The sequence below is a fragment of the Oncorhynchus gorbuscha genome, linkage group LG09 (genome assembly GCF_021184085.1).
Source record: "Oncorhynchus gorbuscha isolate QuinsamMale2020 ecotype Even-year linkage group LG09, OgorEven_v1.0, whole genome shotgun sequence".
Taxonomy (NCBI): Eukaryota; Metazoa; Chordata; class Actinopteri; order Salmoniformes; family Salmonidae; genus Oncorhynchus; species Oncorhynchus gorbuscha.
In genome coordinates, this window is record NC_060181.1 from 40,725,201 (window position 1) to 40,752,901 (window position 27,701).

Here is a 27,701-nt window from a genome sequence, read left to right on the forward strand (position 1 = left end):
CATGACCACCGTTGCCAAGGAGAGGTCACACTCGCACGAGGAAGGGAACTCGAACCGCAGATCTTGTTACCATACTATTGAATTAATCAGCACACCAAGGTTCAATGAGATGTGGTGAGCGAGGAGATCAGAAACGAACAGCTGATAAGCAAAATAAATCATTTGTTCTCCGTCAGTCACACTGTTAACAATGTAAATCCATTGATATAATCCACAAGATGGGATATCAGCCCTTGATATGGAAGACCAGTGCTTTGTGACCATAGACATTGAATCAATCTCGAATGAGAAGAAACAGACGATCTCAATGGAAAAATGACACTCGCTGCACTTAATTTTTGTGAGTAAATTTAAGGAGACTTGTTCAGGCAACACCACTTTTCTCCATCCCTTAGATGGAGAGTGAATGCTTACACCTGACCTGTATTTCTCACGTGGGGGTTTCTGCTTTGTAGTCTGATTCTTTCTGCTCGCAAACAACAGTCACTCCACCTAGCTGCCTTTATTTGTCTTTTTTTGGCCATTTCTCCCTTTCACTGCAGCACCCCCAGACAAAAAGCAGAGTTGTAAAAGCTCATTTAGCCATGTAGCGCAAAGCAGAGCATTTAAGCCCCATTGTAGAGGCCCCCTTGATTATCTTTGTATTAATTGATCCGCCTACAGACACCCCCTTTCCCTCCCCCTGTACTGTCCAGTTCCCCTTCTCTTTCCAGACACTGTGTTGCTCTCACAGGTTGACGGTAAAACTGAGGTTGTTCTGAAGATGGGAGGGACGGATGTACTATTCCACTTACCTGGCAGTTTGACTAAGTGGTCTGGCCTGCTATCTATACCCTAACATCCAGATTGGACTGACTCATTTGGGTTTGTGTGGGGGGGGTGAAGGGCAGCAAGCTGAACCTGCGTCGTGTCTGAAGTGGCTCGGCAGGCTCTGAGCCCTTTGTGAGCATTGTGACGAAGACACTTCAACAGGCGCCAGCGACAGATGCCTCTTCACTCTCCAAGGCTGTGTTCTTTAAGACACCATCATAACACATTTTAAGCTTTAGCGGTGAAACAACTTTGGCATCAACCATCAAGATTTGGTTCATTTGGAGGCTAATTTAGGATGAACTTGGACAAAGGACATAAATGGACAAAGGCCTATTTGTGTTTTATCAAGACATCGGTTCATGTTTTGTTTATCTTCTGTTGACCTTTTTGCTCATAGAGGACTGTATCAGTTCTTTTTTTGCTCCCAGCGAATCGAGTATCAGATTTGATCAGCCTGACGTATCGAGGTAAGGCTACACCTAGATCAGCTCAGCACTTGGGTTCGTGGGCAGTTAGAGGGCCAGAGCTGCTGACAGAAGTGGATGACATCAATTATACCCTAGCCACAAACCCACTAGGCCTGATGGTGCCGTTTCTGAAGCTCGATCAATCAAACACAGGTGAGCTGCCACTAGCGGCTGCACAGCTATTGACTCGTCAATAATTCATCAGTTTGTAAGAGGGGGAAAGTAAGAGAGCTAGGAGTGACGGATGGTGGTGGAGGAAGAGAAGACTATCACCGGGGGGGGGGAGTAGAAAAACGCTGAGTTGAAGACATCCGACTAGATGTTGGAAAGAAACACAGAGACATAAGAAGCTTGAGAAGGGAAGGTAGTTTAAGACAGGACAGTGAGTGACTCAAATTCAGGATTGTGAAAGGCCCAGACAGAGAAAGCAGGTGGAGCAAAGGAGTGGGCCTTGAAGTGAGAAAGAGGACATAGACAAGTGTTTTAAAGGTCAGTTTCAGGTGGTCAGAAGACATCGAGAGCAGCCATCATGGTCAACACAGGCATGCAGCTGATCAGCTTCACCTGCGCAGTGACAGGTTGGGTCATGGCCATCGCTGTGACGGCCTTGCCTCAGTGGAAGGTGTCAGCCTTCATCGGCAGCAACATCCTCACCTCCGAGATCAAGTGGGAGGGCATCTGGATGAGCTGCATCTACCAGACCACGGGCCACATGCAGTGCAAGACCTACGACTCCATGCTGGCTCTGCCCCCGGACCTCCAGGCAGCACGTGCCCTCATGTGTGTGGCCATCTTCCTGGGCTGGTTGTCCTGCACCGTGTCCTGCTGCGGCATGAAGTGCACCACATGCGCTGGCGACGACCGTCGTGCCAAGGCGGGCATCGCCCTCTCCGGCGGCGTGCTATTCATCCTGACGGGCCTGTGCGTGCTGGTGCCCGTCTCCTGGACCGCCAACACGGTGGTCCAGGACTTCTACAACCCCAACGTGCCTGTCATGTACAAGCGAGAGCTTGGCCAGGCGATCTACCTGGGTTGGGCATCTGCAGTTATTCTGATAATCAGCGGGGCCGTGCTGAGCAGCACCTGCCCCCATATCGAGAGGGGAGGAGGGGAGTACCGCCGGGGATACATGGGCCGGAGCTTTCCTAACTTGCGCCCCTCCCCCCTCGCACCCGATCCTCCGAAACCTATCACCTCTAACAGCGTGCCCCTGAAAGAATATGTGTAGTCAGAGAAAATGTGTGAATATAATTGCATGAATTGGAGTATGGGAAGGAGCAAGGTTGAGAAGAGGAAGTAGAAGGCAAAGGAAACATGTTTTGGACTGTGAGTGGGGGTGAGGAGTTGTGACCTGGAAGGTTTTGACGATGGGAAGCATTGGATTTGAAGCTCTACTCTGCAGTGATCTTTCACTCTTTTTCTGTGAACCTGATGCATTTTTATTTATTGGAACTAATATGTTTCAAATGTATTTGTACATATTCATCTCTACATATTGTTTGAGACTTTCCATTATGCCTTTCATTACATTTACATTTAAGTCATTTAGCAGACGCTCTTATCCAGAGCGACTTACAAATTGGTGCATTCACCTTATGACAACCAGTGGAACAGTCACTTTACAATAGTGCATCTAAATCTTAAAGGGGGGGGGGTGAGAGGGATTACTTATCCTATCCTAGGTATTCCTTAAAGAGGTGGGGTTTCAGGTGTCTCATTCGCCTCATTTGTATTCTAATGTATTTATTGACTACAATACACATTTATTACATCGTGATATATAGTATTAGTGCACAGACAGCTCACAATACTTCAGCGGGTGCCTGGAAGACACGACATCTATCACCATAAACATCTTTAAGATATTTGTTTTGTGTGCCTTGTGTTGTGAAGATTTGATTGATTTCTCTCACAATTCTTCTCAGATGTCTGTTAAATTACTTCACAGATTTTGTCTCATGACTATGTAATGGAGTTTGAATAAGTCAAAATTGTAAAAGAATAAACAGATTTTTTCCAAGGGTGTTATGTTTTTACATATGTTTAGTTCATGACAAACTGACCTTTTTTCATTGTTTGCCCAGAATATTGGGGGCCTCATATCTGTGCTAAATGTTCAGCTGTGCACAACTCTAAATGTGTTCCTGTTGCTCTGACCTTGGGTAATATAATGATGGCTCAATCTAGCCCTCCTATAGGCTGTTGGTGTTCCTGTCAAATTAATTTGATCTTTCAGGTTAGCAAGGGCCAACCGTTTGATCTGAGGAAATGGGATCCTGAATAAAACAGATAGTTGGAGCAAGAGAGGTGTAACAAAAGTTGTCTATTTATTATTTCTCATATACTCCATGACATTTCAAATGTTTGTCCACAATACATTTTTTTGTTGCTTAGAAGTCAACAGTGATACAACAGCAAAGACCTGAGCTAGAATGGTAACAGAGCTCTGTTACAATTCTGACCCTCTGTCCTCTGCCTTGTTCAGTCCTCTCCTTTGTCCACATCCAGTCCAGTCAGGTGCTCTGCACCGATCAGGGCTGACACATCCAAGTCAAGATCAACCTGACCCCAGTTTGTTCTTTTACTCTTCAACCCATTACGGAGTCCTGTTATTGTAGACCATCTGAAAGTGGACAATCACATCCACCGGGTAGTCATCTTGCAGACATCCTGGTAGTTCTCTTTCACTGAGACTCAATAAAAAAGGACACTTTAAACAGTGTATCTGAAAGAGTATGCAGAATAACTACATGAGTTTGTTACATTCGGTGAGGGTAATTACAGTGCCTTCAGAAAGTATTCACACCCCTAGACTTTTTACACATTTCATTGTGTTTCAGACTGAATTTTAAATGGATTAAATTGAGATTGTGTCACTCAACACCCAATAATGTCAAATAGGAATTGTTTACAAATTAATGAAAAATTAAAAGCGGAAATGTATTGAGCCAATAAGTAAGTATTCAACCCTTTTGTGATCGCAAGCCTTAACTTCAGAAGTAAAAATGTGCTTAAGTCACATAATAAGTTGCATGGACTCTGTGCGCAATATGTAAGGTCCCTCAGTCGTGCTGGGAATTTCAAGTACAGATTTAACCACAAAGTCCAGGGAGATTTTCCAATGCCTCACAAAGAAGGGCACCTATTGGTAGATTGGTTAAAAAAAACAGAAATTAAATATCCCTTTGAGCATGGTACAGTTATTAACTACACTTTGGATGGTGTGTTGATCCACCCAGTTACTACAAAGATACAGGCGTCCTTCCTAACTCAGGTCGCCAAAGAGGAAGGAAACCACTCAGGGATTTCACCATGAGGCCAATGGTGACTTTAAAACAGTTAGAGTTTAATGACTGTGATAGGAGATAACTGAGGATGGATCAGCAACATTGTAGTTACTCCACAATACTAACATAAATGACAGTGAAAAGGAGGAAGCCTGTACATAATACAAAATATGCATCCTGTTTGCAATAAGACACGAAAGTAATACTGCAAAAACTGTGGCGAGAAATTATATTTTTGTCCTGAATAGAAAGCGTTATGTTTGGGGCAAATCCAATACAACATATCAGTGAGTACCACCTCTCTGTATTTTCAAGCATGGTGGTGGCTGCATCATGATATGATACGCTTGTCATCGGCAAGGACGAGGAAGGTTTTTGGGGGATAAAAAGAAAGAGCTAAGCACAGGCAAAATCCTAGATTTTAAAAAATTGGTTCAGTCTGTTTTCCAACAGACACTGGGAGACAAATTCCCCTTTCAGAGGGACAATACCCTAAAACACAAGGCCAAATATACACTGGAGTTACTTACCAAGATGACATTGAATGTTCAGAGTGGCCTAATTACAGTTTTGACTAAAATTGGCTTGAAAATCTATGACAAGACTTGAAAATGACTATCTAGCAATGATCAACAACCACCTAGGATCAAGAGAGACGCTCAAGTGTTTTAGTACTATATCTCGACACAATGAAAATAATCATGGCCTCTAAACCTTCAAGCTGCATACTAGACCCTATTCCAACTAAACTACTGAAAGAGCTGCTTCCTGTGCTCGGCTCTCTATCCACCGGATGTGTACCAAACTCACTAAAAGTGGTAGTAATAAAGCCTCTCTTGAAAAAGCCAAACCTTGACCCAGAAAATATTTAAAAAACTATCAGCCTATATCGAATCTTCCATTCCTCTCAATTTTTAGAAAAGGCTGTTGTGCAGCAACTCACTGCCTTCCTGAAGACAAACAATGTATACGAAATGCTACAGTCTGGTTTTAGACCCCATCATAGCACTGAGACTGCACATGTGAAGGTGGTAAATGACCTTTTAATGGCATCAGACCGAGGCTCTGCATCTGTCCTCATGCTCCTAGACCTTAGTGCTGCTTTTGATACCATCCATCACCACATTCTTTTGGAGAGATTGGAAACCCAAATTGGTCTACACGGACGAGTTCTGGCCTGGTTTAGATCTTATCTGTCGGAAAGATATCAGTTTGTCTCTGTGAATGGTTTGTCTGACAAATCAACTGTAAATTTCGGTGTTCCTCAAGGTTCCGTTTTAGGACCACTATTGTTTTCACTATATATTTTACCTCTTGGCGATGTCATTCAAAAACATAATGTGAACTGTCACTGCTATGCGGATGATACACAGCTGTGCATTTCAATGAAACATGGTGAAGCCCCAAAATTGCCCTCGCTAGAAGCATGTGTTTCAGACATAAGGAAGTGGATGGCTGCAAACTTTCTACTTTTAAACTCGGACAAAACAGAGATGTTTGTTCTAGGTCCCAAGAAACAAAGAGATCTTCTGTTGAATCTGACAATTAATCTTAATGGTTGTACAGTCGTCTCAAATAAAACTGTGAAGGACCTCGGCGTTACTCTGGACCCTGATCTCTCTTTTGAAGAACATATCAAGACCATTTCAAGGACAGCTTTTTTCCATCTACGTAACATTGCAAAACTCAGAAACTTTCTGTCCAAAAATGATGCAGAAAGATTAATCCATGCTTTTGTCACTTCTAGGTTAGACTACTGCAATGCTCTACTTTCCGGCTACCCGGATAAAGCACAAAATAAACTTCAGTTAGTGCTAAATACGGCTGCTAGAATCCTGACTAGAACCCCAAAAATTGATCATATTACTCCAGTGCTAGCCTCCCTACACTGGCTTCCTGTCAAGGCAAGGGCTGATTTCAAGGTTTTGCTGCTAACCTACAAAGCATTACATGGGCTTGCTCCTACCGATCTCTCTGATTTGGTCCTGCCGTACATACCTACACGTCACAAGACGCAGGCCTCCTAATTGTCCCTAGAATTTCTAAGCAAACAGCTGGAGGCAGGGCTCACTCAAAGGGGGTTCCAATTTTATGGAATGGTCTGCCTACCCATGTAAGAGACGCAAACTCGGTCTCAACCTTTAAGTCTTTACTGAAGACTCATCTCTTCAGTGGGTCATATGATTGAGTGTAGTCTGGCCCAGGAGTGGGAAAGTGAACGGAAAGGCTCTGGAGCAACGAACCGCCCTTGCTGTCTCTGCCTGGCCGGTTCCCCTCTTTCCACTGGGATTCTCTGCCTCTAACCCTATTACAGGGGCTGAGTCACTGGCTTACTGGGGCTCTTTCATACCGTCCCTAGGAGGGGTGCGTCACTTGAGTGGGTTGAGTCACTGATGTGATCTTCCTGTCTGGGTTGGCGCCCCCCCTTGGGTTGTGCCGTGGCGGAGATCTTTGTGGACTATACTCTGCCTTGTCTCAGGATGGTAAGTTGGTGGTTGAAGATATCCCTCTAGTGGTGTGGGGGCTGTGCTTTGGCAAAGTGGGTGGGGTTATATCCTTCCTGTTTGGCCCTGTCCGGGGGTGTCCTCGGATGGGGCCACAGTGTCTCCTGACCCCTCCCATCTCAGCCTCCAGTATTTATGCTGCAGTAGTTTGTGTGTCGGGGGGCTAGGGTCAGTTTGTTATATCTGGAGTACTTCCCCTGTCCTATTCGGTGTCCTGTGTGAATTTAAGTGTCCTCTCTCTAATTCTCTCTTTCTCGGAGGACCTGAGCCCTAGGACCATCCCCCAGAACTACCTGACATGATGACTCCTTGCTGTCCCCAGTCCACCTGGCTGTGTTGCTGCTCCAGTTTCAATTGTTCTGCCTTATTATTATTTGACCATACTGGTCATTTATGAACATTTGACCATCTTCTGTTATAATCTCCACCTGGCACAGCCAGAAGAGGACTGGCCACCCCACATAGCCTGGTTCCTCTCTAGGTTTCTTCCTAGGTTTTGGCCTTTCTAGGGAGTTTTTCCTAGCCACCGTGCTTCTAGACTTACCCATAAAGACTCACATCTGCAATCGCTGCCAAAGATGATTATAAAATGTATTGAAACAGGGGGTTGAATACTTATCTAATGAAGATATATTAGTGTTTAATTTTCCATAAAGTATTTTTATTTCATTTTATAATTGATTTGTCTTTGACAGAGTATTTTGTGTAGACCGTTGATAAAAAAAGTACAATTACATCCATTTTTATCCCACATTGTGTCACAACAAAATGTATAAAAAGTCAAGATGTGTGAATACTTCCTGAAAGCACGGTATATACAGAAAATAGAGCACCATTGATAGGTTTACCTGATATGCTCTCCTCTCCACTGGGTGTTTCCAGGGACTCCCATCTCTTGGGAGCAGTTTGCAGAAGGGAGAGGTCATCAGCCCTCAGTGTCAGCAGCAAGTTCTTTCTTCTCAGAAACCTGTACATGTAGATGAGGAAAACTATCTTTCTCACACAAATCAACAATAGGACCTTTTCCAAATGGTAGATTTCAAAATGTGTAATGCCACACACTGAATTGATGCGTTTCAGCTCCAAACCTTCCTCAGCAGTATGCAGTCGAGAAGCATGCCCACAATTGATCACACACAATGCAAATGTATTGTGCACCCCTAGTACTGGTACAGTAATACAGTGACACAGGAAAGGATACTGTTGACGATAGTAACGCTCCGCATCCTGAAGCCACTCCAACATGTCAGCGATGGATGGAGCGACTGCAGATCTCTGGGTGCAGGTAGCTAGGTCAAGGCTGCCTATATTCTGCTCATATAACTGGAACGCAGCAGACACCTGATTACTGATAGCATCTCGCACAGACTGGAGAGAACACCTGTAAGAAATATGAGTCATTTTTGGTTTCAAAAATGTGTTCAAGCTTTCTCTGCACTATTTTAAAGAGTTTATGGAGTGAGCTACCATTTATCTTACATTTTGTCAGTGAGTTTTCCCAAAACTATGTCCACTGCCTGTATGAGCTTGAAGTGAAGACGCTGGTGCAGATCAGGAAAGGTGTGAAGAGGGGTGTTGGCGATTTGGACCTTTTGAAACGCCCTCAACTGCTCTTCCAGGTTTCCAAGTGAAACCATTAAAGGCTTGCATTCAGCCAAAACTGAATTCCATACTTTCTGATTGTTCTCCAAGATTTGAAAGCATTTTTTAAATGTTTGGTAAACCGAAAATAACACAGACTTCGACATTTGGCTAGCTAGTTTAGTTAACACACCTTACAACTCAACAGCGAAAGCCATGTGGATGGTGAAAAAAGACAGCGACAACGAAATGATTTGCTGGAATAAATCTGATACACAGCTAAATAAATAAAACATTCAACTTAATCTAAAAACGGACGATACCCTTCAAAAATGACTGTCACTTAAGTTTTCCAGTCAACATTTGTACCTCCTCACGTTAATTTTATTACATTTCCGGTCACGTGATCTAAACATGGACGTTCTTCAAAATGATAGGTTAATAATGGTTCCAAAATGACGTCAAGGTAAAGCGTATCCTTATTGGCTGATCTCTGAAAATTTCTTCTGTCTGCGTGGACATTTAAAAATTTCTCCAGCTGGAAAGAGAGGGAGCAGCAGAATTACGTTTCTAACTAGGAAATTTAAAAAATACCGTCACCGGGTAAATCATAATGAAATTAAACATGTCAAACAGTTAACCTCAATGTTTACAATACCATTGCATTTTATGTATTTCAAATTTGAAGTGAAACAGGGACTTTTGAAACGGAGCAGTTTCAACCTGGCTAAATCATGTAAAGTTCGCTAGCTCATGATGCCTGAATAGTTCAAACAAGGGCTAGCTAACATTAGTTACTACTAGCAACATTTTAGCTGCTTGACTATACCAAGCACCAATTTACTGTTGGTACCAATGCACAGAGTCACAATGGGACGACCAAAGAAGACCAAACAACGTAAAAACCCCAAGTTGGACAAATTGGAGGCTTTTCTCGAAGATTTCGACAGTGAGGGTAAGGACCAATGACAAAGAGCATGTATATGCAAGTTAGCTGTTAGCCATTATGTGAATGTTAACGTGTGGTTGGAGAAGTTATACTAACGTTTTTATTTTCAGTGAAAACTGTAGTTGAAAGGCTAAAGGAGAGGACAAACGGTCTCCTGAAAGATGCAGACAACTTCTTCAACATGGCTGTGATCAAGCTGCCTAAAACAGTGAGGCAGATGAACTGGCTTGAGCATTGTGGTAAGTTAGGTGAAGACTCATGCACCTGATGACAACCACATGGGAAAAGTTGGTTAGAGATACTTTTTTGTGTGACACACACACACACACACACACACACACACACACACACACACACACACACACACACACACACACACACACACACACACACACACACACACACACACACACACACACACACACACACACACACACAGTTGAAGTCGGAAGTTTACATACACCTTAGCCAAATACATGTAAACTCAGTTTTTCACAATACCTGACATTTAATCTTGGTAAAAAGTCCCTGTCTTAGGTCAGTTAGGATCACCACTTTATTTTAAGAATGTGAAATGTCAGAATAATAGTAGAGTGATTTATTTAAAATTTTCTTTCTTTCACATTCCCAGTGGGTCAGAAGTTTACATACACTCAATTAGTATTTGGTAGCATTGACTTTAAATTGTTTAACTTGGGTCAAATGTTTCTGGTAGCCTTCCACAAGCTTCCCACAATAAGTTGGGAGAATTTTGGCCTGTTCCTCCTGACAGAGCTGGTCTATAGGATTGAGGTCATGGCCACTCCAATACTTTGACTTTGTTGTCCTTAAGCCATTTTGCCAAAACTTTGGAAGTATGCTTGGGGTCATTGTCCACTTGGAACACCAATTTGCAACCAAGCTTTAACTTCCTGACTGATGTCTTGAGATGTTGCTTCAATATATCCACATCATTGTCCTTCCTCATGTTGCCATCTATTTTGTGAAGTGCACCAGTCCCTCCTGCAGCAAAGCACCCCCACAACATGAGCTGCCACACCCGTGCTTTATGGTTGGGATGGTGTTCTTTGGCTTGCAAGCTTCCCCCTTTTTCCTCCAAACATAACAATGGTTATTATGGCCAAACAGTAATATTTTTGTTTCATCAGACCAGAGGACATTTCTTCAAAAACTACAATCTTTGTCTCATGTGCAGTTGCAAACCGTAGTCTGGCTTTTTTTTGGCGGTTTTGGAGCAGTGGCTTCTTCCTTGCTGAGAGGCCTTTCAGGTTATGTCGATATAGGACTTGTTTTACTGTGGATATAGATACTTTTGTACCGGTTTCCTCCAGCATCTTCACAAGGTCCTTTGCTGTTGTTCTGGGATTGATTTTGACTTTTCGCACCGAAGTACGTTCATCTCTAGGAGACAGAACGCGTCTCCTGCCTGAGCGGTGTGACGGCTCTGTGGTCCCATGGTGTTTACACTTGCGTACTATTGTTTATACAGATGAATGTGGTACCTTCAGGCATTTGGAAATTGCTCCCAAGGATGAACCAGACTTGTGGAGGTCTACAATTGTTTTTCCTGAGGTCTTGGCTGATTTCTTTAGATTTTCCCATGATGTCAAACAAGGAGGCACTGAGTTTGAAGGTAGGCCTTGAGATACACTGCTCAAAAAAATAAAGGGAACACTTAAACAACACAATGTAACTCCAAGTCAATCACACTTCAGTGAAATCAAACTGTCCACTTAGAAGTAACAATGATTGACAATAAATTGCACATGCTGTTGTGCAAATGGAATAGACAACAGGTGGAAATTATAGGCAATTAGCAAGACACCCCCAATAAAGGAGTGGTTCTGCAGGTGGTAACCACAGACCACTTCTTTGTTCCTATGCTTCCTGGCTGATGTTTTGGTCGGGGGTTGTGCTTACAGCCCAACACCGTGCAGGACGTTTGGCATTTGCCAGAGAACACCAAGATTGGCAAATTCGCCACTGGTGCCCTGTGCTCTTCACAGATGAAAGCAGGTTCACACTGAGCACGTGACAGACGTGACAGAGTCTGGAGACGCCGTAGAGAACGTTCTGCCTGCAACATCCTCCAGCATGACTGGTTTGGCGGTGGGTCAGTCATGGTGTGGGGTGGCATTTCTTTGGGGAGCCGCACAGCCCTCCATGTGCTCGCCAGAGGTAGCCTGACTGCCATTAGGTACCGAGATGAGATCCTCAGACCCCTTGTGAGACCATATGCTGGTGCTGTTGGTCCTGGGTTCCTCCTAATGCAAGACAATGCTAGACCTCATGTGGCTGGAGTGTGTCGGCAGTTCCTGCAAGAGGAAGGCATTGATGCTATGGACTGGCCCGCCGGTTCCCCAGACATGAATCCAATTGAGCACATCTGGGACATCATGTCTCGCTCCATCCACCAACGCCACATTGCACCACAGACTGTCCAGGAGTTGGCGGATGCTGTAGTCCAGGTCTGGGAGGAGATCCCTCAGGAGACCATCCGCCACCTCATCAGGAGCATGCCCAGGCGTTGTAGGGAGGTCATACAGGCATGTGGAGGCCACACACACACTACTGAACCTCATTTTGACTTGTTTTAAGGACATTACATCAAAGTTGGATCAGCCTGTAGTGTGGTTTTCCACTTTAATTTTGAGTGTGACTCCAAAGCCAGACCTCCATGGGTTGATAAATTTGATTTCCATTGATAATTTTTGTGTGATTTTGTTGTCAGCACTTTCAACTATGTAAAGAAAAAAGTATTTAATAAGGATATTTCATTCATTCAGATCTAGGATGTTATTTTAGTGTTCCCTTCATTTATTTGAGCACTGTACGTCCACAGGCTAATTTGAGTCATTTGGAGGTTTACCTATCAGAAGCTTCTAGAGCCATGACATACTTTTCTGAAATGTTCCAAGCTGTTTAAAGGCACAGTCAACTTACTGTATGTAAACTTCTGACCCGCTGGAATTTTGATACAGTGAATTATAAGTGAAATAATCTCTCTGTAAACAATTGTTGGAAGAATTACTTGTCATGCACAAAGTAGATGTCCTAACCGACTTGCCAAAACTATAGTTAAACAATACATTTGTGGAGTGGTTGAGGAAAAAGGGTGAGGTTTGCAAGCTGAAGAACACCATCCCAACTGTGAAACACGGGGGTGGTAGCACCATGTTGTGGGGGTGCTTTGCTGCAGGAGGGACTGGTGCACTTCACAAAATAGATGGCATCATGAGGCAGGACAATGATGTGGATATATTGAAGCAACATCTCAAGACATCAGTCAGAAAGTTAAAGCTTGGTCGCGAATGGGTCTTTCAAGTGGACAATGACCCCAAGCATACTTCCGAAGTTGTGGCAAAATGGCTTAAGGAGGACAACAAAGTCAAAATATTGGAGTGGCCATCACAAAACTCTGACCTTAATCCTATAGAAAAGTTGTAGGCGTAGCTGAAAAAGCATCTGCAAGGAAGGAGGCCTATAAACCTGACTGTCATACCACCTCTGTCAGGAGGAGTGGGCCAAATTCACCCAACTTATTGTGGGAAGCTTGTGGTAGGCTACCCAAAACGTTTGGCCCATGTTCAACAATTTAAAGGCAATGCTACCAAATAATAATTGAGTGTATGTAAATATCTGACCCACTTGGAATGTAATGAAAGAAGTAAAACCTGAAATAAATCATTCTCTCTGCTCTTATTCCGACTTTTCACATTCTTAAAATAAAGTGCATGGCTGTGTGCTCGATTTCAATCTCCATTGACAAACATTGGCAGAAGAATGGCCTTACTGAAGAGCTCAGTGTCTTTCAACGTGGCAGTGTCATAGGATGCAACTTTTCCAACAAGTCAGGTTGTCAAAATTCTACCCTGGTAAAGCTGCCCAGGTCAACTGTAAGTGTTGTTATTGTGAAGTTAACGTCTAGGAGCAACAACAGCTCAGCTGTGCAGTGGTAGGCCACACAAGCTCAGAACAGGCCCGCTGAAGCGCGTAAAAATAGTCTTTCCTCGGTTGCAAAACTCACTACAGAGTTCCAAACTGCCTCTGGAAGCAGCGTCCGCACAAAAAATGTTCGTCGGAAGCTTCATGGAATGGGTTTCCATGGCCGAGCAGCCGCACATAAGCCTAATTTCACCATGTGCAACGCCATTTAACTCTGGAGTAGTGGAAACGCGTTCTCTGGAGTGATGAATCACTCTTCAGAATCTGACAGTCAGATGGACTAATCTGGGTTTGGCGGATGCCAGGAGAATGCTACCTGCCTGAATGCATAGTGCCAACTAAAGTTTGGTGGAGGAATATTGTTCTGGGGCTGTTTTTAATGGTTTGAGCTAGGTCCCTTAGTTCCAGTGAAGGGAAATCTTAACGCTACAGCATACAATGACATTCTAGATGATTCCCTCCTTCCAACTTTGTGGCAACAGTTTGGGGAAGGCGCTTTTCTGTTTCAGCATGACAATGCCCCTGTATACAAAGCGAGGTGCATACAGAAATGGTTTGTTGAGACCGGTGTGGAAGATCTTGACTGGCCTGCACAGAGCCCTGAACTTAACCACATCAAACACCTTTGGGATAAAATGTTGGGCCTAATTGCCCGACCTCACTAATTCTCGTGGCTGAATGGAAGCAAGTTCCCGCAGCAGTGTTCCAACATCTAGTGGAAAGCCTTCCGAGAAGAGTGGGGGCTGTTATTGCAGCAAAGGGGAGACCTCCATATTAATGCCCATGATTTTGGAATGAGATGTTTGAGTATATGTCCACATACTTTTGGTCAACCTATGTTGTGTACGTTTGTCAGATAAAATGTCTCCTTTACCCCCACAGGGTCAGAGAAACCAAAGTCACCGGTGGAGGATGTCAAGGTGAGTTTTCTACACTGAACCAAAACATAAACTTAACAATTGAAGATTTTACTGAGTTACAGTTCATATAAGGAAATCAGTCAATTGAAATACATTTGTTAGGCTGTGATCAATGGAGTTCACATGACTGGGAATACAAATATGCATCTGTTGGTCACAGGTACCTTTAAAAAAAGGTAGGGGTGTAAATTTTTTTACAAAATAATACACAACGCAGAGTACTAACGGTCAAGAGGGTACTAGCCAGAGGTGGACTCGAGTCACAAATATGATGACCTGCAACTCGACTTTGACTTTAACACTAATGACTCTTGACTTGGACTTGAGCCTTATGACTCGACCTGACTTGATACCCTCCCCCAAGCCCAAATATAAAAAATAATGCTATTTTAAAGTGTGCAGCGTGTAAACTCTTCATTTAATGGATTACAGTTTGAATCGGACAGCAGCCAATCAAATTGTGCCAGCTGAGAAAAAGTTGTGCATGGTATTGCAGAGGAACGTCAGTGGGTGAATTCAGATGGATCCCTTGGAAAGATGATACCCTAAATCATTATTTTCGGATATGAAGACGACAGTGTATCAACAAAAAAAATGCAACTTGCAAAACATGCGGGAAGAAAATTACAGACGGTGGCGCAACAACCAACTTTGTTCGACATTTGAAGCTGCACAAAAAATGGTAAATTGTGGCTAACATAGCCGACAGCTATATATAACTTTGCTAGTGTAGCATAACTTAACGTTAAATCAATGAGCCTCCACACAGTCAGTCAATGTGGGAACGTGATCATTGCACCCAAGATTGAACTACAACTGGCTAGGCAGTTGGTAGCCTAAATCCTGCCTGATGGTACTGCTGTTCCTAAAACCATTGACATACGTTAGCCTACTGTAACCACACAGAGGGGAATGTGTGTGTGTTACGGTTGGGCGATTGCGATCCCCCATAGTCGATCACTATTCGGGGGGCTTTCTCATGGCTACCCATGTATTTCTATGGAAATATAACGTTTATTTGGAAATTAATAAATACACTGCTCCAAAAAATAAAGGGAACACTAAAATAACACATCCTAGATCTGAATGAATTAAATATTCTTATTAAATACTTTTTTCTTTACATAGTTGATTGTGCTGACAACAATCACACAAATTATCAATGGAAATCAAATTTATCAACCCATGGAGGTCTGGATTTGGAGTGACACTCAAAATTAAAGTGGAAAACCACACTACAGGCTGATCCAACTTTGATGTGATGTCCTTAAAACAAGTCAAAATGAGGCTCAGTACTGTGTGTGCCCTCCACGTGCCTGTTTGACCTCCCTACAACGCCTGGGCATGCTCCTGATGAGGTGGCGGATGGTCTCCTGAGTGATCTCCTCCCAGACCTGGACTAAAGCATCCGCCAACTCCAGGACAGTCTGTGGTGCAACGTGGTGGATGGAGCGAGACATGATGTCCCAGGTGTGCTCAATTGGATTCAGGTCTGGGGAATGGGCGGGCCAGTCCATAGCATCAATGCCTTCCTCTTGCAGGAACTGCTGAAACACTCCAGCCACATGAGGTCTTGCATTAGGAGGAACCCAGGGCCAACTGCATCAGCATATGGTCTCACAAGGGGTCTGAGGATCTCATCTCGGGTACCTAATGGCAGTCAGGCTACCTCTGGCGAGCACATGGAGGGCTGTGCGGCCCCCCAAAGAAATGCCACCCCACACCATGACTGACCCACCGCCAAACCGGTCATGCTGGAGGATGTTACAGGCAGCAGAACGTTCTCCAACGGCGTCTTCAGACTGTCACGCCTGTCACGTGCTCAGTGTGAACCTGCTTTCATCTGTGAAGAGCACAGGGCGCCAGTGGCGAATTTGCCAATATTGGTGTTACATTTACATTTACATTTAAGTCATTTAGCAGACGCTCTTATCCAGAGCCAATGGTGATTGACTCCGCTGTCCTGGCTCTGGGCTGAGCGGGAACTGTACTTCCTCAGTGAACAGAGCCCCCTGGGGGAACGCAGTGCCCTTATTTGGGTGTAGGGCCTGATCAGAGCCTGGAGGTACTGAGGTGCCGGCTCCGTTGGTCTTGTAGCGGATGCGAGCTGTGGAGAGAGCGGAGGAGCGGGGTGACGTGAGAGAACTCACTAGACGGGCTGCCCACGCACAGGCAGGGAGCCCAGCCAACAGCGAGTTGCAGTGTCAAGTGCCTGGATTAGGACCTGCGCTTCAATATTGTGAGGCAGCTTTCTGTTGTGAATGAACACAGGAACGTGCCACCGTGATGCCTGTCCAGGATCTGTGTTCTGACTGGCAAATGCCAAACGTCCTGCACGGTGTTGGGCTGTATAAGCTCAAGCCACCTGGTAGGAGCGACCTGTCAGGCTAACCAAGGAGGATACAGAGAAGAGCCTGGAAGACTAGGGGAAATCAAGAAGGTCATTCCATGTTCAGAGTTTTGGAGAGAAAAGAAAGAAGGGATACTGGTCTGTAGTTGTTAACATCGAGGGATCGAGATGTAGGTTTTTTCAGAAGGGGTGCAACTGGAAGACGGAAGGGAGTAGCCAGCGGTCAGGATAAGTTGATGAGCCTGTGGCCGTCGGGCCCTCATACCACCCTCATGGAGTCTGTTTCTGACTGTTTGAGCAGACACATGCACATTTGTGGCCTGCTGGAGGTCTATTTTGCAAGGCTCTGGCAGTGCTCCTCCTGCTCCTCCTTGCACAAAGGCAGAGGTAGCGGTCCTGCTGCTGGGTTGTTGCCCTCCTACGGCCTCCTCCACGTCTCCTGATGTACTGGCTTGTCTCCTGGTAGCGCCTCCATGCTGTGGACACTACGCTGATAGACACAGCAAACCTTCTTGCCACAGCTCGCATTGATGTGTCATCCTGGATGAGCTGCACTACCTGAGCCACTTGTGTGGGTTGTAAGACTCAGTCTCATGCTACCACTAGAGTGAAAGCACCGCCAGCATTCAAAAAGTGACCAAAACATCAGCCAGGAAGCATAGGAACTGAGAAGTGGTCTGTGGTTACCACCTGCAGATCCACTCCTTTATTGGGGGTGTTTTGCTAATTGCCTATAATTTCCACCTGTTGTCTATTCCATTTGCACAACAGCATGTGAAATTTGTCAATCAGTGTTGCTTCCTAAGTGAATAGTTTGATTTCACAGAAGTGTGATTGACTTGGCGTTACATTGTGTCGTTTAAGTGTTCCCTTTATTTTTTTGAGCAGTGTGTATATAGGTATTTTTAAAAGCATTCATGATTTGCGTGAATCTAATATACTAACTATTACTCTTGTTAAAAATATGAAATGGCAATACATTTGGTGAAGAGCACATTGACTTGTTTAGGACTTGAGACTTGACTCGGACTTGCCTGTCTTGACTTGGGACTTGAGTGCAAAGACTTGAGACTTACTTGAAAAGCAATGACTTGGTACCAGAGGTGGGACCAACGGTATCAATGGAAAGTGTTTTTTCTGTAATAGGGAATTAATGGTTAACGGGTCAGACATGGGAGGAATTTGTCAAGGCATTGAGCCTGAAACAGGATACTTGTTATTTGGCCATTGGCCCAGTTCTATTGCAAGGAATTCTAATTGGTCAACCACAGGCTAGGGTTGGGTTATAAAACTACATCCCGTCCCTTTGTTCTGTGGAGAGAATCACTGAGGACAGGGGAGAATGAACATCTACTTCTCAGCATAACATCTATGATTTGTCCTTTTTTGAATGAACCTATTTTTCTCCCCCTGATTTGCATTTGTTTGTGTTTTTGAGGAGTAACCTCAACCTCTCATACTTGGTGCCGTCACCCGAATGAATTGGTCTTGAACAACAAGGAAAAACTCAACTGTGTTGATCCAGGGAAAAGAGAGGGCTGAGCACAAACCACCACGGGTCTACTCTTAATCTCCTGATTGACTGCTAACAAGGGCATGGATCAGAAAACCAGTCAGTATCTAGTGTGACCACCATTTACCCCATGCAGCAAGACATCTCCTTTGCGTATAGTTAATCAAGCTGTTGATTGTGGAATGTTGTCTTACACCTCTTCAATGGCTGTGCGAAGTCAATGAATATGGTTGGTTACTGGAACACGCTGTCATACACGTTGGTCCAGAGCATCCCAAACATGCTCAATGCGTGACATGTCTGAGTATGCAGGCCATGGATGACAATGGGCACCAGGATCTCGTCATATCTCTGTCCATTCAAGTTCAAATGCAATTGTGTTTGTTGTCCGTAGCTTACGCCTGCCCATATCATAACCCCACCGATACCATGGGGCACTTTGTTCACAACATTGACATCAGCCATTTTCCCGGTACAGTTGGAACCGGGATTAATCCATAAAGGGCACACCTCTCCAGTGGCCATCGAAGGTGAGCATTTGCCCACTCAAGTTGTTTATGTTGCCGAATTGCAGTCAGGTCAAGATCCTGGTGAGGACGATGAGCACGCAGATGAAAGAAAAATCTTTGGTTGTGTAAACCCACAGTTTAATCCGCAGGTGAAGAAGCCAGATGTGGAGGTCCTGGGCTAGAGTGGTTACTCATGGTCTGCAGTTGTGAGGCCGGTTGGACATATTGCTAAATCATTTAAAACAACGTTGGAGGTGGCTTATGGTAGAGTATTGAACATTAAATTATCTGTCATCAGCTCTGGTGGACATTCCTGCAGTCAGTATGCCAATTGCATGCTTCCTCAACTTGAGACATCTGTATACAACTGCACATTTTAGTGGCTTTTTATTGTCCCCGGCACAAGGTGCACCTGTGTAATGATCATGCTGTTTAATCAGCTTATTGATAATCCATCCACCTGATAGGTATGGCATATCTTGGCAAGTAGAGATGCTCACTAACAGATGTAAAATTCTAGAAGCCTTTTGTGCGTATGGAAAATCATATTTTATTTCCGCTCATGAAATATGGGAAAAACTTTGAATGTTTTATATTTTTGTTCAGTATAAATTAAAATGGAATATTTCATCAACTGTCAGTTAAGTCTGGCCATGGTTTTGACACAACATCAATTGCCACCCACACAGAGTCTCTGTTCACTCTATTTGTCTACTTCCAGAAATTAGAGGGGGCTGCACAAGTGGAGAGCATCATGGCTGAAGTCCATACTATTCTCCCCAAGACTGCTAAAAAAGGCAAGTCTCTTTGCTATACTGCATACCAGTTGTTATGGGTCTGTGACTCTTTTTAGAATCCCACTGGATGGCCTCCCGAGTGGCACAGCGGTCTAAGGCACTGCATCTCAGTGCTAGAGGCGTCACTACAGACCCGGGTTTGATCCCGGCCTGCATCACAACTGGCCGTGATTGGGAGTCCCATAGGGCGCCGCACAATTGGCCAAGCGTCGCCCGGGTTAGGTCGTCAGTTAGTGTTTCCTCCGACACATTGGTGTGGCTGGCTTTCGGGTTAAGTGGACGGGTGTTAAGAAGCGCGGTTAGGTGGGTCATGGTGGGACTCGACCTTCGCCTTGGGGAGAAATGCAACAGAAAGGGATCCCACTGAATGTTCAACTTATTCTGCTCCACTGCAGTAACATTGAAAAGAGGTGAAGTCTGGACAAGTTCAGAGGATGAGGAGAACACTATTATGGCCAGACCGAAGAAGGTTAGTGATGTATTCATTGGCAAGGTTAGGGAGACTTATCGTGTGTTTAGTTTCAGAAGACTCAATGTAGTCCTCAAAAGCCTCCTTTCTTTAGGCTTTTACATTTTTATTCCAAATTATAGCAATAGCCCATATCAGTATTAGTACCGCACCATGTTTAACTCAAACCTGCACTGTTGCCACATGGTCCAATTCTCAGGGTAAATCAACTAGGAAACCTCTGTCAAAGAGGGCCAAAGCACTGTCAGTCAGCCAGCAGAACACCTCCATCAAAAAGTAAGACCCTTTCCTCAGCCAAAATCTGCTAGTATTTTTGTATGTGTTGGTGTGTGTGTTTTATGGATGTATGGAAATGACTTTGATATTCATTTGCCACTTGTGTTCGCTGCAACTCACCAACAGTCTCGGGAGAGGTGAAGGTCGAGTCGCGCGTCCTCCAAAACATGACCTGCGCTTCTTAAACACCTGCCCACTTAACCCGGAAGCCAGCTGCACCAATGTGTCGGCGGAAACACTGTTCGACTAACGTCCGAGGCGAAGGAGCGTGATCAGCCAAGTAAAACACCCCCAGCTAAACCCTCCCCTAACCCGGACAACACTGGGCCAATTGTGCGCAGCCCAATAGGACTCGCAGCCGGTTGTGTCCCAGCATTTTTTTGTTGTACAAGATTCACATTTTTAAATGTTTTTTAACACTACTGTCTGTATATTTCTTCTATTTTAATACATAGTTATGTTTATCTGTCAAGTCTGCATCAGGGTGTTTATCGTTGCATTCTTTTCATTTAAAATATTTGATTCTTAAATCAATTCGACATGATTTTGAGTCGCTATTTCTCAGGGATGCTCAATGCATGCAGTAAGGGAATGTTCTAGTCTTCCATGATGGTGATTTATATAACGCCATGGTTGTAAATGACTAAAATGAATAAACCCTGACTACACCCTTCCCCTCATAGTCTAGCATAACATGTTTGAAACTCATTTTGGGACCCTGTTATTGTCAATGCTATATCTATTGGCCTGTCTCATCAATACAGCTCTGTCTGCACTATAGTGGTGGTTGTGCCAGTTCAATGTGTGATGTAACTACGGCCCATGTCATTTTAGATTTTTGTAGTATTTGGACATTTGTTTTTAAAAGTAAATGTGCTGTTTTGTTCAGTTATTTTCCTTAAGTGTAATCTCTTTCTGGGGAACGTCTTAATTTGTGTGACGGAAGTTGGGACCGCTGTTTGTGGGAGGCGGTTGTGGCTCTGTAGGCTTTCAGATCTAGGCCTACATGAAGCTCTGGTCGTACTAGTAATAAAGTACAGAAATACAAGTGTCTTTCATGTTCTCTTGTTGCCATAATATGCTGTAGTCAGAGACAACTGGACATTACTGTTTGCCTACATTGATTCCGTGAGACAGTCTGCTCATTACTCCCCTGGAATTCAATTCGTGCCCCTGATACCCATTTCAGACAGGTGTGGTATATAATCTCTATAATATAAGGCAATGGGATTTGAACTGTAGATTAGTGACAATCCCAAAATATATCCTCTTGGGGGGGGGAAAGAGACTACTAGTCAATGTCAAAGCAGTAACTGACGAAACGTCACACTCCATAGCAATCTAAATTGTGTTGTTGGTATGTTTTAGTAGCAAGTTGCGAGATGGTTCATGATAAATGTCTAAATTACTCAAATCACATTCCCTGTAACTGGCATTTGGTACTACTATTAAACATATTGCAACACCCCTTTTGTTAGTGTTTGGATTGCTTGTATGTTTTTAATTATAAACTGGGTGGTTAGAGCCCTGAATGCTGATTGGCTGAAAGCTGTGGTATATCAGACCGTATACCATGGGTTTGGCAAAACCTTTCTTTTTACTGCTCTAATTACATTGGTAACCAGTTTATAATAGCAATAAAGCAACTCGGGTGTTTGGTATATTTCCAATATACCACAGCGAAGGGCTGTATCCGGGCACTCTGTGGCGTCACACTTAAGAACAGCCCTTAGCCTGGAATGTTGACTATATACCACACCCCCTTGGGCTTATTGCTTAGTTTTACTTTAGTAAGTACTTCAGTACGTTGCCCTTTGACTTTTTTCAGCTTGTTATGTTACAGCCTTGTTCTAAAATGTATTAAGATCAATCTACACACAATACCCCATAATGACGAAGCAAAAACAGGCTTTTAGAATTTTCTACAAATTTATAAAAATGTCCCTTTACTCAGTACTTTGAAGCATCTTTGGCAGCTATTACACTCTCGAGTCTTCTTTGGTATGACGTTACAAGCTTGGCACACCTGTATATGGGGAGTTTCTCATCTTTTCTGCAGATCCTCTCAAGCTCTGTCAGATTGGATGGGAGAGCTTCGCTGCACAGCTATTTTCAGGTCTCTCCAGAGATAAATGATACGGTTCAAATCCGGGCTCTGACTGGGCCACTCTAGAACATTCAGAGACTTCTCCCAAAGCCACTCCAGGGTTGTCTTGGCTGTGTGCTTAGGGTTGTTGTCCTGTTGGAAGGTGAACCGTCTGAGGTCCTGAGCGCTCTGTAGCAGGTTTTCATCAAAGATCTCTCTGTACTTTATTCCTTTCATCTTGTCGGGGAAATTCTACACAGGGACACTGAAAGTAAATATTAAATTAGTCATTGTTCATCTGTTCATCTTTGCCATCGATCCTGACTAGTCTCCCAGTCCCTGCAGAAGAAAAACATCCTCACAGCAGGATGCTGCCACTGCCATGCTTCACCATCGGGATAGTAACAGGTTTTCTCCAGATGTGACACTTTGCATTCAGGCCAAAGTGTTCAATCTTGGTTTCATCAGACCAGAGAATCTTGTTTCTCATGGTCAGTCTTTAGGTGCCTTTTTGCAAACTCCAAGCGGGCCAATATGTGCCTTTTACTGAGGAGTGGCTTCCGTCTGGCCACTCTACCATAAAGGCCTGATTGGTGGAATGCTGCAGAGATGGTTGTCCTTCATGAAGGTTCTCTCGTCTCCACAGAGGAACTCTGGAGCTCTGTCAGTGACCACCGGGTTCTTGGTCACTTCCCGGACCAAGGCCCTTCTCCCCCTATTGCTCAGGCCATCTCTAGGAAGAGTCTTGCTGGCTCTAAACTTCATCCATTTAGGAATGATGAAGGCCATTGTGGTCTTGGGGATCTTCAATGCTGCAGACATTTTTTTGTTACCCTTCCCCAGATCTGTGCCTTGACACAATCCTGTCTCGGAGCCCATGGCTTGTTTTTTTTGCTCTGACATACACTGTCAACTGTGGGACCTTCCATAGACAGGTGTGTGCCTTTCCAAATCATGTCCAATCAATTGAATTTACAACAGGTGGACACCAATCAAGTTGCAGAAACATCTCAAGGATGATCAATGGAAACAGGATGCACCTGAGCTCAATTTCAGATCTCATAGGAAAGGGTCTGAATACTTAGGTAAATAAGGTATTTCTGTTTTTTATTTTTAACAAATTTGCAAGAATGTCTAAACATTTTGCTTTGTCATTATGTGTACATGAGGATTTAGTTTATTCAATCCAGTTTAGAATAATGCAGGAACGTAACAAAATGTGGAAAAAGTCAAGGGGTCTGAATACTTTCCAAAGGTACTGTACAGGGCATGCAGAAAATAGTTTGCAATGTGAGTAATACACAATTCCACCACCAAGTGGCAGTGTCAGACACCTTTCTAAACAGCATCTTAGTGTTCTATCATCTATGGTGTTTCAAGCCCAGTCACAACTTCCTCCTGTCAATCAAACAAATACCCTCCCTGACCAAAGGGTGAAATGACACGTGTCAGTTTAATGTAATTATCCACTGCTGTTTCACTGAGTGAGATTGAGCACAAAAACACTGTAGGATGGCCCTTCTTTAAATCCCATATCTGTCAGGATGAGAGGAAAGATCACACAATGACGAGGAAGTAAAAATAGAGTAGAGAGAATGAAGGGATTGTTGGCTCTGGTTGTTTCCTGGCACTGGGAGAGAGATGGAATGAGGAAGGGAGAGATGAAGCATGGAGATATTGACTGAGATGAGCGTAGGGAGTCAAATAAAGCAATTACTACACAAGCATAGATCCAAGAAGATCCACAGATGGAAAGACACTGACTGACTGACCAAATGACAAAGAGTGAGTGAGTGATAACTGTAGTATAAGGAGAGAGGGAGCTCCCAAGCCACATGGCGGTCACACAGAGTTTAATCTGAGCTCACTGGAAAGTTGTGATTTAGTAGGACTGAACTTGTGCCCTCTAATTGGATAAAGAGGCAGGGGGGTTACACTGGGGAGGGATGTGTGTGTGTGAGAGAGAGAGAGAGGATTTGATGAGAATGGTGTCTCTTCCATCAGAAAAAGTGAGAGAATGAGGAGGGCTTCATGATCAGATCAAGGCACTACAGGCCATAATGCGTCTTAGTTATTTGATGTACTTGTACAAAAGAGAGCAAGAAGTATAAGAGATGTGAAAGGAATAAAGTGTTCTAAGAATAAGTGAAGTTCTTGCTCTTTTCCCCCTGGAGATACAGGAGGACAGTTCCGTCTTTTCTCCTTGGAGATACAGGAGGATAGTTCAGTCTTTTCTCCCTGGAGATACAGGAGGATAGTTCAGTCTTTTCTCCTTGGAGATACAGGAGGATAGTTCAGTCTTTTCTCCCTGGAGATACAGGAGGATAGTTCAGTCTTTTCTCCATAGAGATACAGGAGGATAGTTCAGTCTTTTCTCCATAGAGATATAGGAGGATAGTTCAGTCTTTTCTACATAGAGATACAGGAGGATAGTTCAGTCTTTTCTACATAGAGATACAGGAGGATAGTTCAGTCTTTTCTCCCTGGAGATACAGGAGGATAGTTCAGTCGTTTCTCCTTGGAGATACAGGAGGATAGTTCAGTCTTTTCCCCCTGGAGATACAGGAGGACAGTTCAGTCTTTTCTCCTTGGAGATACAGGAGGATAGTTCCGTCTTTTCCCCCTGGAGGTACAGGAGGATAGTTCAGTCTTTTCCCCCTGGAGGTACAGGAGGATAGTTCAGTCTTTTCTCCCTGGAGATACAGGAGGATAGTTCAGTCTTTTCTCCTTGGAGATACAGGAGGACAGTTCAGTCTTTTCCCCCTGGAGATACAGGAGGACAGTTCAGTCTTTTCTCTCTGGAGATACAGGAGGACAGTTCAGTCTTTTTCTGCCTCATTTCCTTCATTTTTCACATCTATCCAACCAATAACCATACTTTAGCATTCTCTCTCTTACACTTTCTTTAAAGCTTCAACGTCTCTATCCTCCCCAGTGAGCGAGTGTGTGCGCACATTTTCACCTAGAATTGCCAGGGTGGCCCTTAGCTCACTGTACACACGCACACACACACACTCGTGGATCCACACTGTCCCTTGTTTGTTTATGCCCAGCCACAATACAGGGCTTAATTTGAGCTCCGGTGCACTTTCTTTCAACCATTGAACTGCAAGTGGACTCTTCTCTCTCCTTTGTGGACTTTTTAATCTACTGAGTCAGCGAGAAGGAGAGAAAGGCGTCCCTTACCGACGCACAGCTGGGAGTCACTCAAGACTTTACGGCACTTCCTCTCTCGCCCTCTCTTTTTTGTTCACTCGCTCTTTTTTTCAATCTCTGTGGCTCTTTCTCTTTCCCACTTTTTAAATTTCCTTCCAAGGCTCTTCCTTGCTTCTCTCTCCTTACTCGTTGACTTTTCCTGGCAAGTCAGTGCTTGGGGATTGAGGCTGAGAATACACTATATAATACACTATATAAATACACAGTGTGGAAAACTGTATACAAGATAAATGAAGTGTCCATCATTTAATGTCTCTCTATAAATTCAGCAAAAAAAGAAATGTCCTCTCACTGTCAACTGCATTTATTTTCAGCAAACTTAACATGTGTAAATATGTTAATAACATAAGATTCAACAACTGAGACATAAACTGAACAAGTTCCACAGACATGTGACTAACATAAATTGAATAATGTGTCCCTGAACAAAGGGGAGGTCAAAAATAAAAAGTAACAGTCAGTATTTGGTGTGGCCACCAGCTGCATTAAGTACTGCAGTGCGTCTCCTCCTCATGGACTGCACCAGTTTGGCCAGTTCTTGCTGGGAGATGTTTCCCCACACTTCCACCAAGGCACCTGCAAGTTCCCGGACATTTCTGGGGGGAACGGCCCCCACCCTCTGATCCAACAGGTCCCAGACGTGCTCAATAGGATTGAGATCCCATTTGCCAGTCCAGTCTGGTCCAGCGACGGTGGGTTTATGCCCATAGGCGACATTGTTGCCGGTGATGTCTGGTGAGGACCTGCCTTACAACAGGCCTACAAGCCCTCAGTCCAGCCTGATCTAAGCCTATTGCGGACAGTCTGAGCCCTGATGGAGGGATTGTGCATTCCTGGTGTAACTCGGGCAGTTGTTGTTGCCATCCTGTACGTGTCCCGCAGGTGTGATGTTCGGATGTATCGATCCTGTGCAGGTGTTGTTACACGTGGTCTGCCACTGTGAGGATGATCAGCTGTCCTTCCTGTCTCCCTGTAGCGCTGTCTTAGGCGTCTCACAGTACGGACATAGCAATTTATTGCCCTGGCCACATCTACAGTCCTCATGCCCCCTTGCAGCATGCCTAAGGCATGTTCACGCAGATGAGCAGGGACCCTGGGCATCTTTTTTTGGGGTGTTTTTCAGAGTTAGTAGAAAGGCCTCTTTAGTGTCCTAAGTTTTCATAACTGTGACCTTAATAGCCTACCATCTGTAAACTGAAAGTGTTTTAACGACCGTTCCACGGGTGCATGTTCATGAATTGTTTATGGTTCATGGAACAAGCATGGGAAACAGTGTTCAAACCCTTTACAATGAAGATCTGTGAAGTTATTTGGAGTTTTACGAATTATCTTTGAAAGACAGGGTCATGAAAAAGGGCTGTTTATTTTTTTGCTGTGTTTATAAGGGACAGCAGCGTTGGCTGTGTGTGTATGTTTGTGAGTATGGGCGAATATGTGTGTGTGTGAGTGTATATGTGTGCAGGACTCTGTATGAGGTGTGTGAGCATGTCTGTATTTTGAGTGAGTGAGTGTGTGAGAGTATGCGTGCCAAAAAGTCTCTAATGTGTAGGACAGAGTACCGGGCAGGAAGTTGGCAAGTGACGGCTGTTCAACAGTCTGATGTCCTGGTGATAGAAGCAGTTTCAAGCCTCCAGGTCACGGCTCTGATGCACCTGTATCGTCTGCCAGACAGTAGCAGAGTGAGCAGTCCATGACCTGGGTGGCTGAGCTCCGCAATGATCTTCCTGGCTTTCCTTAGACGCAGAATGCTCCCGTGGTGCATTAAGCTGACCGCACCACCCCCTGAAGAGCTATGTGGTTGAGGACAGTGCAGTTGCCGTACCAGGCAGTGATGTAAAAAAGCGTCTGCTAAATGGCATATATGTAGCCCAACAGAATGTTCTCAATAGTGCATCTGTGGAGGTTTGTGAGGTTCTTAGGGGCCATGCCGAAATTTCTTCAGCCGCCTGAGATTTAAGAGGCACTGTTGTGTCTTCTACACCCCGGTGTCGATGTGATGGGACCATTTCAGGTCCTCAG

General features: G+C 44.2%; 3 protein-coding genes across 8 annotated transcripts; 2 read left to right on the plus strand and 1 right to left on the minus strand.

Moving 5' to 3' along the window:
- The first annotated feature begins 559 nt into the window (after nt 1–559).
- LOC124042813 (claudin-9-like) lies at nt 560–2,922 on the plus strand. The gene has a single exon (XM_046360934.1). It carries the CDS (start codon nt 1,810–1,812, stop codon nt 2,506–2,508), a length of 699 nt encoding a protein of 232 aa, XP_046216890.1. The 5' UTR covers nt 560–1,809; the 3' UTR covers nt 2,509–2,922.
- Nucleotides 2,923–3,588: 666 nt separating this feature from the next.
- Nucleotides 3,589–9,048, minus strand: c19h1orf109 (c19h1orf109 homolog (H. sapiens)). Of its 2 annotated transcripts, none has more exons than XM_046360935.1 (4): nt 8,551–9,048; nt 8,273–8,452; nt 7,920–8,038; nt 3,589–3,967 (listed from the first exon to the last, which is right to left on the minus strand). In XM_046360935.1, exons 1-4 carry the CDS (start codon nt 8,817–8,819, stop codon nt 3,918–3,920), a joined length of 618 nt encoding a protein of 205 aa, XP_046216891.1. In that variant the 5' UTR covers nt 8,820–9,048; the 3' UTR covers nt 3,589–3,917. The 2 variants fall into 2 exon arrangements, with proteins under 2 accessions (XP_046216891.1, XP_046216892.1); XM_046360936.1 differs by having other exon boundaries at nt 3,589–4,005.
- Nucleotides 9,049–9,124: 76 nt separating this feature from the next.
- On the plus strand, nt 9,125–20,482 carry cdca8 (cell division cycle associated 8). Of its 5 annotated transcripts, XM_046360940.1 has the most exons (6): nt 9,175–9,607; nt 9,712–9,840; nt 14,429–14,466; nt 19,560–19,635; nt 20,031–20,104; nt 20,304–20,482. In XM_046360940.1, exons 1-6 carry the CDS (start codon nt 9,508–9,510, stop codon nt 20,382–20,384), a joined length of 498 nt encoding a protein of 165 aa, XP_046216896.1. In that variant the 5' UTR covers nt 9,175–9,507; the 3' UTR covers nt 20,385–20,482. The 5 variants fall into 5 exon arrangements, with proteins under 5 accessions (XP_046216895.1, XP_046216896.1, XP_046216894.1 ...); XM_046360939.1 differs by lacking the exons at nt 19,560–19,635; nt 20,031–20,104; nt 20,304–20,482 and adding an exon at nt 18,724–19,091 and having other exon boundaries at nt 9,125–9,255; nt 9,516–9,607; XM_046360938.1 differs by lacking the exon at nt 20,304–20,482 and having other exon boundaries at nt 20,031–20,296.
- Nucleotides 20,483–27,701: the final 7,219 nt, after the last annotated feature.

Excerpts from the sequence above, each read along its gene's own strand:
- LOC124042813 (XM_046360934.1), top strand. The coding sequence starts at position 1,810 with ATGGTCAACACAGGCATGCAGCTGATCAGCTTCACCTGCGCAGTGACA.
- c19h1orf109 (XM_046360935.1), bottom strand. The coding sequence starts at position 8,819 with ATGTCGAAGTCTGTGTTATTTTCGGTTTACCAAACATTTAAAAAATGC. Across the intron at positions 8,453-8,550 it reads GGAAAACTCACTGACAAAAT|GTGTTCTCTCCAGTCTGTGC; the intron begins GTAAGATAAATG and ends TATTTCTTACAG. Across the intron at positions 3,968-7,919 it reads TGGAGAGGAGAGCATATCAG|TGAAAGAGAACTACCAGGAT; the intron begins GTAAACCTATCA and ends ATTGAGTCTCAG.
- cdca8 (XM_046360937.1), top strand. The coding sequence starts at position 9,508 with ATGCACAGAGTCACAATGGGACGACCAAAGAAGACCAAACAACGTAAA. Across the intron at positions 9,608-9,711 it reads CGAAGATTTCGACAGTGAGG|TGAAAACTGTAGTTGAAAGG; the intron begins GTAAGGACCAAT and ends TTTTATTTTCAG. Across the intron at positions 9,841-14,428 it reads GAACTGGCTTGAGCATTGTG|GGTCAGAGAAACCAAAGTCA; the intron begins GTAAGTTAGGTG and ends TTACCCCCACAG.